Here is a 12928-nt window from a genome sequence, read left to right on the forward strand (position 1 = left end):
TTATATATATATTATAAAGGCACATCTCTCAGACCGATGCCAGTAGGAATCGTATGCAGGCATCTAAGGTCATTAGCACCGCCGTATATATCATTGGTGGGCGCCCGTGCGCTGGTTTTCCCCAGTATTCTCAACCAGCGTTCTACATATGGCCCGGTACCACTAACACATATAGTATTGACGGGTAGATTCACCCGTACGGCTTATAGTTTAAAGGGTACTCATTGTATAGGACTGTTACCAACGTAAACATGAATTGACATGGTCTACTATAGAGAAAGCGATCCATGCCGAGGCTCTTGTGTGTATAGAGTTAAGCCGAGTACTGGCGTAGGGAGTAGTGGTGTGTATATGGACAACTATATATCGTGAATTATCTTCAACAGAAAACATGTGATTAACTTGGAATATATCTTTGGATGTTTTATCTGTGATAAACAATGGATGACACGCTAAGTGTTGGGGATATCGTTTGCCTATACTCCTCGGAGAGTTACGGCTTCTTACTGACCACTCAGTCAAGGTAAGGTCTAGTTACGTAACCGGTCAAATTGACCATTACTCTAGTGCCAGTTAGTGAGTTACAGTACACATGGAGTATACCATATACTCACGTGCGCTTAGAGTCCGCTAAACAGAATGTCATTGAAACAAAATATATATTTTAATTCCTAATTGCAATTATCAGTAATCAGTAATCACAGTATGACATCAATGTAAGCCTTAAAAGGCTCGTGTGATGTATTATCGCCATGTCATTACAGAATGAGTTCTAATATTCATTTTTGTGATAAGTGGTCACTGTATGACATATATTGAAATTATAGTTTTCCAGAAATGGACGATGTGTCGATGTCACAGTCAGAAACAAAAATACATGTATATTCATTGATACACGCATAAAAAGCTTATTTAACGGAACAAAACTGAACATTTTATACGTGCACCATTATGATTTAGGCACGATACGTCTTTGGCAGACACATAACAAGCATATCATCGATGACTACCTTTTGTCTATGGAATGAGCATTTATACATTCATATTTGTGTTTGTGATATACCTCGCTAGTTTATTTATTTACAGTTATGTCTGAGCGTTATTAAACAGCCTGGTCAACTCACAGTACATTTAAACACGTTTCTATTATACATTACATAGCCAATGGGTCGCCTTAGGTTAGAACACATCCCCGTATAATATCCGCGTTGGCTATATTCATTGTTAAATACTCGTGAGAGACAGAGCTACATTAAAAGGTTTTGTTGAAAATATACAGAAAGAAAAGACACTTATTGATTCCGGTACAGGACTATATCGGGAGTGCGTGGCACGCTAAGTAATGGATTCCAGTGTTAGTAATTTACTATGAACCAAAAACTACATTTTCCGGTGATTGCTCGTTTTTAAATCTCCAAATAAGGTCGATTTCACAGCTAAGTATAACTATGTGATGTTTAAGTTGATATTGATATATGCGAGTGTACGTTAAAGTTAGCGATGCATAAAGACATTTAAATCATCTTGTTAAAACATGATATATTAACAGGTATTAATTATATAAAATTAATGAATCATGTTACTTCACCAGTTGCAGTATTTTAAACATAACTTGCTTAAAAATGAATATAATCGCGAATTCAGAAATACTAGCGTATCTCGTAAATGGCGCAGCATTTTCCTTGCGAAATATTATTCCTTGAAAACAGAAAAGATGTTCCTGAATCAAAACATTATTATTGTGACGATTTTCAACAATTAACAATGATTTGTAATTCTGACAATATATTATAATAAGAATATTTTTACAATCTCGTAAAACAATCGCATTGTTCTGTGTATTACCGGCTGCTATTTGCAAGCACAGGGGCCTGGCACGATTTTCCAAATGAAAGTCAATACATATATATGTGTATTAATAGTGACTATAATACATTTCTCTCGGTACAACTACGACAGAAAATTCAAATCTATATCTTCGGATCACCAACACATAGTGTATATGATACTTCGTGCTAATAAATAGATATATAACTTAGCAACACAAATGGCGAAGGAAGACAACCTTTTAGACTCGTGCCCTGACCGGGCCTCGAACTCACGATCTACGGCACCCAATCGCCTAGCCAGAAATACCCGCAGCCTATACCGCTGCGCCACACCGGCGTTCTTAAAAAAGAACTTTTCAATGGCGCAGTGATGGTCGGCCCGATACCCTGACATATATATATGGAATATCGTTTGAAAAATCGTGCCAAGCCCCTGTCTTTGCAAGGCATGACCGTAAGCATATTACCTAGAATTACGTAGGGTACAGTTGTCTTTGGATAAAGTGTTTTCTATGGTCCATAAATCTTCCTACAAGTTAAATATTAACTTGTAATTTATTTATTTTTTTTACACTTTTTTTACCAGTTAAATTGTTTTGAATATATTTGCCATTTCATAAATAACGACTCATTTGTGAGAATAAAGATATACCTGGTACCCCAGCACTGATAAGGTGTTTAATATTGATTCGTTTTAAGATATTTGTTCGATACAGGCATTTAACGGGACGGTCATAGCCGCGGTCCCTCCATTCTTTGTTGACCTAGAGTGATAACCTATCGGAGTTATGAAGGACATGACAACTACTAGATCATCATAATACTGGCAATAAGTCGCACAGACATCATGTTAAAGATAATCTCGTGTTATATATATGCTACCTTATATTTAATTCAGAGTTAACTCCCTTTCAGTCTTTATTTTATTAAAGTTTCACAATATTTCAGTGTAACACGCGATTTATAAACAGAAATATGTTTACGTTTCAATATTTAGACACATATTTTCTAGGTTTCTAATGCGAAACTATTTTATAAAAATAGAAGATTGCTGTGTATATGATATAGCTTAACCTAGCATACACCCTTAATGTGTCTGCGGAGTTTCATGTGGTCGGTAGGGGCACTAGATGTGTTACAATCCCAGGGGCTGGTGGTTTTTGGTTTGACAAGTTCCCCTGGGCGAAGGATGAGTTATCAAAATTATCTTGCTGCATTTCAATTAAAAATAAAGTGTATGTCGGACGTTGAAGGATTCGTTTTCGACAGAAGAAACAGAAGACTGCCGAGTTCTGTATAGGTTTGCACTATTGCCCTTGAGTCAAGGAAATACTATAAAGATATACCAGGCCTTGGTTTCATAAACGTTCATTTACTTAAAGAAAATCTTCCCATAGGAAATATATAGTATTACACAATTTAAGATTTTAGCCTTAAATCTTATAATGTTTTCCTATGGAACATTCTTAAGTCTAGGAACATTGATGAAACCGGAACTAGAACCCCTTCCATTTAGATAGGTTCGGTCATACAGCCAACATTTGAACTTTGGCTGCATCCTTTATATACTAAACGCAAATTCCAGACGAATGATTGAGACATATTCTGAATACCTATTGTGACTGTGTACGTAAGACAACACATCACCATAAAACACACACAAAGACAGATTGTATGTCGAGTACACGGATTTGAAAATTAAAATTTCAGATGTTTTTGATGAAATTTCACAATTTCAGTTGCTTCTTGTTACGATTTTCTCGAATTATGCTGCTTGATGACTAGCATAATAGATTTCATCACTTATATTCATTTAGATGGTTTCAGATGTCCTTTATATTTTCTATGGTCACGCGGGCTAGTACGGAAAATATGGATTTTTGTTTGTATGATGTCTGAGACAAAATGAAGAGAAGATGTCCTTTATATTAGAGATGACCCCGTGACCCTTCAGTTGATTTCCGGTGTTTTTATTAATACACGATAGTAAATAAAAAAAAAATGGCTGTCGAGGTAGTGTATTGAACACAGGGTTATGATTAGCCCGAGTTTCCTCTGGCCCTGACACCATGTCTGGTGTAGGCCAGCCATGGTGTCAGGGACAGAGGAAACTCGGGCTAGGTTATGATATACATGTCGAAATAAATTTCTTGTGAAATGACAGCTATATATTCATATAAGTAAAAAAGGAAATTATGAATAGTACGTGGGTTTCAATACCTCCTTAAAAGTAAACCGATCTATACCGATATGTGTTTGTACTCTATCACGCTCTGTTAAATCTCCCCTATTTTAATATTTAAAGTACTGAAAAGTACTATTGAACCGTGGGTTTACAAATGTCGTGATATATGCATTTATATGGCATCAGATAAGTCCTGTATAATAGAGAAGGCCACATGGCCCTTCAGTTGATTCTCCATGTTCGGAATTTCCGTATGACTTAGAGGTTGAAAGCTTCACATTGCTTTGCCGTATCGACTGCTCTACCCGGATGTTGTCATTTCACTACGGTCTTCCTCTTTTCGGGTAGTTTGGTCGGTGACAATCGAGCATACATATTTTAGCAATGTACGTACAACGCCAAGATTCTGATACTAAAAGACGAAAAATGAGTACCGGGTACTGGCAGGCGTATGGCTTTTCCAATATCTTAAGGGCTTCATCATATTTCATTCGTTTCTAGAATGGTGTCGTGTACTTCATGTAGGCCGATCGCGACTAAAGGCCTATTAAAAATTGTCAGCGAACCCGAAACTGCTCTTAGAATTGTTGCGGTGATGACGGCCAAGGTATTGTATTCGTAATCGTTAAAGGTCAGTGATGATTGCCCTTTTGTTCTTATTAGCAGTTTAGATTTTTCTCTCGCGGTTTATATCCGGGTGCCATTCAAGCGTAGCCGAATCGATATGCCCCTTTGATTATCTGGTAATGTTATAACATCGATGTAAGTCGGGTAGCCGAATCGATCTGTAAATTCGATAGCGAGTTTTTCATCCCATAGCCGTATAACGACTTTACTGTCAACTCAACTATAATCCTGAGTATTTTAACACCAATGCACATACCCAAATAGTATAGCGCGTATCGACTTTTTAATTTGCTTGTCACTTTTTTCATTTTAATATTTATGTGTGGAAACGCATATAACAATCTTAATATAGAAGAGTCAGCGGTATTGCAACATCATATGTCAGCCTCCTACTTACTACAGTTTATGCAGCTACACCAACGGGTACCGGCAAACGGGGAATAAATTCTGCAAAACACCAATGGCATCCATTCAAAAATCTTCGCTAACCAAGAGTTACGCTACGCTAAGCTCCATTTCACTAGCATAGAGTAAACCTTGGTTAGCGAAGATGCCCTTCAGAAGGTGGTCAAAGACATTCCAATCTCTCCCGGGACTGTACATAGCTCTATAAAAGATAACAAAGGCTTTCCAGTGACTATTGCAACTCTCATCAAGCTTGTATGTAAGGTCTATCCACAATTACAAAATATGATTCTTTCCGGGTTTTGTGTCAGATTGATTTTGTCTATGACGATTTGCAATATTACGATTTTGCTTCGATATATAACACCTGTACGTGTAATTTAAAATTCACGATCGTGTCACACCAATCAATTTTCTAGGTTCTCTGCTATGACAGGCTGTACTTATATAAATAAAACACACATTTATTGTAATGGAAAACAGTCGATAGCGTGAAGTATTCGAATTCAGATCCAAAGCTAGATTACTGTGAGAGCTGTGACTTCAAAAGCATACCGTACTTCAAAGACGCCTGACGCTAGCGACAGCGAAACAATCACAGAATGAGAAAAATGTATAATAAATACTGGTAGGTATAATGACAATAGGTATCATCTCGTGGTATGAATAGCGCAGAGGTTAAATACAGTCTTAAAGGTCAAGGACAGTGATAGCCTGTAATGTATATTCAGCCGTCAAACGAAGGCGTAGTATGGCATGCTACATATCGTGTTGTCTTGTTGGACAACTGTAACAACTAGTCCGAGTTTCCTCTGGCCCTGACACCATGTCTGGTGTAGGTACCAGACATGGTGTCAGGGTAAGAGGAAACTCGGGCTACTGTATCAACATGTACTAAAGTGCCATTATCAAGTCTTAACTGCCAAACTTGTAAACATGGACCTAGTTTCAGCAACGTTCTTCAACTTAAGGGAGGTCGATTACTTGAAATATTATAAAGAAGAACATAACATGATGGAAAGAAAGTCCTTTGACTAGGATATCTTTCCTTAATGCATGGCACTAACCTTAGTAAAAATCCTTTTGTCCTAATTTTGTATTGCCTTTTTGGTCACCTGTATCAACTAGTCCGATATCTGGAAAGAATAAGAAAGTTTCTCGTTTTGCGTTTTTGAGATATTTGAGCTTTAAAATAGCAGCCTTTCTGATTTTTTTTCCATTTTTTTTGTACATGAACGTAATACCCCAAAAATCGAGGCATTTGCTCCATATATTTATTTGAACAATTTTGGACAAAATTGTTTCCAACAAATGCAAGAAATTAAACCGCCATTTTTATACAGTTGTGACATTAGACAGCCAGAATTATATGCTTTTAATTGAGCATAAAAATAATAGGAATCTCACTTTACCCTAATAGCTCGGAGTGGCATACGCGGGCCTCCCGTATATAGTTGATTGTAGTAGTCACCAACTACTACAAGGAGACCCAGCCTCAAAATGACCCTAGCTGTTTGTGTGTCGATATAAACCCAGTAAGCAAGCAAGCAAACAAACCATATAACGTTTCATATAGATAATGCAATGGTATTTAGGGTAATCCGTAGAACAACTGTACAAACAGGTCATATCGATCACGTGAAAGACTAAAGGATCAACCCATAAAAAAGGCCACATGGTGTCGTGCGATAGCAATAACGGTCAGCAGCAGAGGGGTCATTTAGGGACACACGCGATGAGCATGAATTAATCGTGTGCCACTAGACATTATACATTACCGTACAAACCGACTGAAATGGCGGTACACGAAGTGGGCGTCAAGGGAGAAACATAAAACAGTCAAAAAGCAAATATATTTAGATAGATATCACCGTAACCTCACGCTTGAAACATGATACTGTAAACCTTGTTATTTTCGCGAGGGGTTTAATTTCGCGATTTCGATAAGTAAATTATGTACGTTGAGGTGATTTTCGCTATCGATGTATCTTTTTTTCGTTTGCACATCTTCCATAATCACCACATACACCACACACAAAATTACGCGTGCGGGGAATTTTCGCGACCGAATGACGTTATCCGCGTAAAATTCCCCCTCGCCTAAATTTCCACGCTAACCGTGTTGTATTCAGGTTTAATTGTACAAGTTCTCCCTCGAACGTACCCGTACTTGACAACATAAATGTTTACATACTCGTCTTTGACGAAGGTGATGCCAATTTGTTGCAGGGTAATAAATCGGTAACAATACCCTAGACATTTCCGTACCTGTTCTCGACACTTTATCGATTTATCTTGTAATAAGTTAGACTGGAAACCGAGTGTGTATCTACAATTTTTATAGGATGGATACCTCCAGGCAAAACAATAAGTATAAACATTTCTTTATACTGTGTATACCAGGTGTGGTTCATGTAGCATCTCCCTGTATTCCAGTAGGTATTCATACTGCCAATAAACGCCATCTGTTATCGGTTCAATACTTTGATTACATTGCTATTGTCGTCATAGCATATTTGAAGTAATATGTGTTTATGCTCGTTGATTAGCTTGACGGTTCCGCTGCCAAGCCACTACACCGGTTCCCATTTTGAGGACGTGACATCTCATAAAATTGTTCTAGATTTATACGGACGGATGTCGTCGTTGTAGCAGAATACACTTACCTTATGAAGCCTGATCGTACTACCCTTTTTTCATTGGCAGACATTTAAAATTATATCATATATCAATTTTGAGTAAGAACTACGACTTCCATGGTTCTTTTACTAGTTTTCTCTAATTGTTTTAATGGAAATATAACTACGACTTTGAAAGACTCAACGAAAAGATGCAATAAATTCCAGGATTAATTTGATTACGTTTTTATGTTATGGAGCTAAAATTATAAAAAAAAAAAAAAAAAAGGGAAAAAAAGCGTACTCCCAAATAAATGATGATGATGATGATGATGATGATATGATGATGATGATGATGATGATGATCCCGCTGTACTAGCCAAGCAAAAGCAACGTTACAACGGCGACGTCATTTTTTTACGTTATGGGTGATAACATATGTTTTACGGCAATGAAAATGCTTGTTACAACCAAGATGGAATTATTTGATTTTATTAAACACACAATGGGTCGAAATCGTTGGTGTAATATAAATACTGGTATAATTAAGACTTACTATCCGAGATTAATTGGTCTGGCACACCGTGTATCAAATGAGAATTACTTACACGAACATTTCATTGAACAGTAAAATTCCACTGAAGGTCACATTCGTGACCATACATTTTTGATAATCCGGATTTCAAATAGGATTTGGAAACCGCATGTACAATGTATTAGGAATTAATCCGTTTCACGTACTTCCATCTTTTGTTATTCAGTGAACATGGTTTTGTTTTTGGAAATCGGAAGAGGTTTCTTTGACGTCATTTCCGTTGTTAATCAGATGTCGTACAAGGCAGTAAAATTGATGTACTTTGTAAATATAAATTTTTGATAGCTATGCGGTATACCTGACTCAAACCGTCAATGATCGATTATCTCAGAATTAATTATCTCCGAAAGAATTGCATCAATTTATTCTATTTTGGACGGTCTTGTGCCTCTTGATAGACAATATTAGATTTCTTGTCAGACTCGGCATATCCGTTAATTTCTGCGGAATACAGACACGTTTGCCTCGACATCAATGAAGCATCTATAGTGTTAGGAGTCTAGTCGAAGACAAATTAATCAAGATGGACAGATGGACCATTACCCAGTATCGCCAGTTATCGATGTTTTAACGAAACATCCGGTACCGCTTGATTTCCGCGGAGACCGGAAGTGAGCCAGAAATGATAATAGCTTGACCAACGTGACAACATGAATTCAAAGTTATCATGCAATCTGGAGGATACGAAGCGAGTAAATTCTAGTTTTTAAGGTTATCAAATGCTGGATATATTCCCAACTGACGAATTACTTTGGATATCCGTTATTACACAATAGTGACACATCCTCCCATTGAAACAGAGGTTATCAAACATTGATAGCGATGATGAAGCGGCACCGTATCACCCAGTAGAGAATATTTAGCAATAGAAATTAACTGCTGGATCCTTTGTCTCCCATGGGCATCAGACGTTGAATGCAATACATACATGCATATAATACAAGTACATCAGGTTTCGTTCAAAGATTATCCTCACCAGGCCCCGAAATTTGTGGGGCCGCGGTGGCCGAGTGGTTAAGGTGTCCGACACTTTATCACTAGCCCTCCACCTCTGGATTGCGGGTACGGACCGTAGGCCGGTGGTTTTTCTCCGGGCACTCCGGCTTTCCTCCACCTCCAAACCTGGCACGTCCTTAAATGACCCTGGCTGTTAATAGGACGTTAAACAAAAACAAACAAACAAATATCCACGACAGATTCTATAATTTTTTTCAAGTTGACATACCAAAAATGACACTTCTAAATCCGTCAGAACTTTTATGCGAGAAACGTAATCCAGTTTGATGTAGAAATTTATATATAATATATATTTAAAATTAGTTATTGCCTTGTTGAGACAGTCATCGGCCCTTTCGAATATGTAACTGTATTATGCTGTCAGTTTGACCTCGCTGGATGAAGAATAAGTTTATTCCAGATATCTATCACTCGGAATGTCCAAGTCTGGTATCGGAGCCAGAGGAAACGCGGACTCACTCTCGCGGTACTAGTTCCATTATTCCGTGGTACTGGACATTGGGTAGTAGTATTCCAACTCTAACCGAAAAGATTTACTATACCAACAACCCGCATTTAAAAGTTGTTATGCAGCTCTGGCAAAAAGGTCAAACCAACAGTGATTATTACAGTCATGTAAACTATTTATGCCCATGTAGTGCTTTGAAAATTAAACAAATATTTATTAAATCTTCTTAAAATATCATCTGAAAAATAGAGTAACCTCGCTGTGGTGGGTGGTTTACCACAAACTGGAAATGTATTTAAAGGTAAAAAGAAGCTATAATTAATTGACCTTTCGGTTGAGTACATTATGGTATTTTGAGCCAATATAAAAGTACAAAGAATATATTAGGGGTTTTAATGGTTAAGTGAAATGAATACTCGGTGACAAGCATCCGGCCGCAGGGAACAGAAACCTTGTACATGTCAGAACAGGGCTGCTCGGGAATTTCAATACTGATGAGTTCAGCACAAAATATAATTAATTCCAGTTTTATGGTAAGCATAATTTTAACACAGTAACTCTGAGGCAGATACTGTAAATTCACTCATTTTAGCGAGCTCATACTTTAGCGCAAATGTTAATTAAAATTGGATTAGCGCGATGATAAATTAGCTCGCCAACAATACTTGCCATATAGAATATTGTAGATAAACTACCATTAGAACAATCAAAATTTAGCGAAATTTTCCTAACGCGAAACTCGCTAAAATAAGATTCCCGCTAAAATATGTACGTTTACAGTAAATTTTGTTTATTATTCAAATAATTAGAATTATGGCATATCATGTAAAATAATAATTTATCTCACAACAGAGATCTCGGTTCTCTCTCCTTTAATTTATTCTTAGACAAAGCCGTTGGTATGTTGCTAAGGACGAAATGCCAATCACAGGATAAAATCGATATTTTAGACAAAAATAGATCACGTGGACATCGATAAGTGGACAAGATAAACATAATGTATATTAAACTCGACCAAGTTTTGATTGATTATGAATTATTCTCTTACCTGTAGTCGTTCTTTATTGACAGGGATAAGTGTTGGTGGTAAACTGCACTATGACCTCATTTGAATTTGAATATCATCTGACTTCTCCCATATCATCATGATTAGATAAATACAACACATTTAACAGATACATAGTTTGATATTTTCTATGCAATTTCGTACTTTAAGGTTCGCAGGGATAAAGAATTCACCCAATTATGTCAACTAAGAAATGATTGCTACATTTACTGACGACAGATTTTATTATGAAAAATGGATTCGATGTTAATCCTTTACGATATGGACCAAACTATTCAGTGTCATAAAATGAATAAAATTAATTTATAAAAGTGCCGAAATTATACATCAGACTTTTCGATTCAAATGCAAAAAGAGTCTATCTAAAACATGGAAGCTTTACATTGGAAACCCTTTCTGTTTGGAATTAAGAACGCTGTTCAGTCGGCGGTGTTTCTTACACTCAAATGGCTATGGATTTCAACGGGAAATGTTTGCGGACGTCCTTCGAGCAATGTGTCGGACACCAGACACTTGCTAATGTCATTAATGGAAATCAGAAGATGACAGTTAACCAATACACTTGGTGAGCTACACCCAAGACACAGACAAATGTATCGTGGAGTTCCGATACACGTTTTGCAGTGTCGACAAATTTGTCGGCAAATTAAGTTATTGTAATATAAAACACTTTGATACAAGTCTGCAAATACCGCAACTAGTCATTACCGAGCAATCATTCTATTGACAGAGTTGAGGGGAATTAACTTGAGACAGTTGTGGACGATTGGTCCATAACAACAATAACAACACTGGACTTAATTGCGGTGAATGCGAGGGTGGAGGAGTGGAATTGCATTCTGTATGTTGGTTTCGCTCAATAATGTGTTAATTTTGTTGGCACATCGTGAAAAGCTTGTACACAAATAGATGGAACCAAAGACTGACCAAGTTTTAATGTATTTATCATCGAAATCGATATCTGTTTTTGTTGACAGACAATACACGTGTACGAAGCATGGAACAAGTTTCTGGAAGGTTAATCAGCTTCATCAGCCGTTACTCGAATGTATAGCTACGTCTATGTTTTATTATCTTTATTAAGTAAGTGTCATCTGTTTTGGAAATGCATGGGATAAATAGTATAATAATACCATAAAGAACAATAGGATACATTGTTCTGTAAATAAAAGTTGTCTGTTTCCTCTTTACACTGGAGCCACGGTGGCTGAGTGGTTAATATGTTCCGACACTTTATCACTAGCCCGTCACCTGTGGGTTGCGAGTTCGAATCCCACGTGAAAAAAACCATGTGGCTGAGTTGCCAGGTACTGACCGTAGGCCGGTGGTTTTTCTCTGGGTACTCCGGCTTTCCTCCACCTCCAAAACCAGGCACGTCCTTAAATGACATTGGCTGTTTTAAAATAGGACGTTAAACAAAACTAAAACTCCTTACTCTCAGGCGCAAACTTATTGTTACGTTTGTGTGAATCCTAAACAAAATACAGACTCAACATTTAATATGGAAACCTCAATCTTAGCTAGTCTTGTTCCAAAAAAAACAATTTCCTCACTTAAAACTCTCTACCAGGAGATCATGGATCCAAGGTTTCTCTATGGGGCCACAAAAGGCCTTTCTGTGTTGCCAAAGTAATATTCGTCCACACTGGTCTGTTTGGTAACGAAAGAAATGCTTCTTTAATTTTCATGTGTCCGAGTGAATCAATAAATAGAGGATATCTAACAGTGTCTTCAGTAATACCAAATATATTTCACGAGTGGGGCTAATATTTTGATATTTTTCACGAGTGCGCAGTGAAAAATATCACTTTTATAGAATGAATAATTTTTGATATTTCACTGGTAAAAATGTAATAAAAATCTTTAAGTTATCAAGTCAGCTTGAGTTATTGATATCCAGTGTAGCAGACTGGTGTTTATAAAATCACGCGTATTAACAACAAAATGTCCCCAAGAGTACAAAAAAAATGCTTAAAATGACAATAACAAAATTGGAGAAAAAAATTCACTCTCATTGTCAGACGAAACAACTCATTTCATATTAGATTAGCGACAAACAAATTGCTTCCATGTTAGAATTTTTAAATCTAGTTATCAGGATAATCGAAATAACATGGTAATCACTTTAAAATATTAAA

The 12928-nt window shown here is 36.9% G+C and overlaps 1 protein-coding gene across 21 annotated transcripts in view; it reads left to right on the forward strand.

Moving 5' to 3' along the window:
- The first annotated feature begins 243 nt into the window (after nucleotides 1-243).
- LOC117342976 (inositol 1,4,5-trisphosphate receptor type 2-like) overlaps nucleotides 244-12928 on the forward strand; it is a 141615-nt gene continuing 128930 nt past the window's right edge. For 20 of the 21 annotated variants that reach the window (XM_033905287.1, XM_033905289.1, XM_033905300.1 and 17 more), the window contains exon 1: nucleotides 245-523. In XM_033905287.1, the coding sequence (XP_033761178.1) occupies nucleotides 441-523 (83 nt within the window). In that variant the 5' untranslated portion in view covers nucleotides 245-440. Of the gene's footprint in view, nucleotides 524-12928 lie in introns of all 21 variants that reach the window. The other variant, XM_033905290.1, reaches the window with a different exon arrangement.

This window comes from Pecten maximus, chromosome 14 (assembly GCF_902652985.1).
Source record: "Pecten maximus chromosome 14, xPecMax1.1, whole genome shotgun sequence".
NCBI classification, from domain to species: Eukaryota; Metazoa; Mollusca; class Bivalvia; order Pectinida; family Pectinidae; genus Pecten; species Pecten maximus.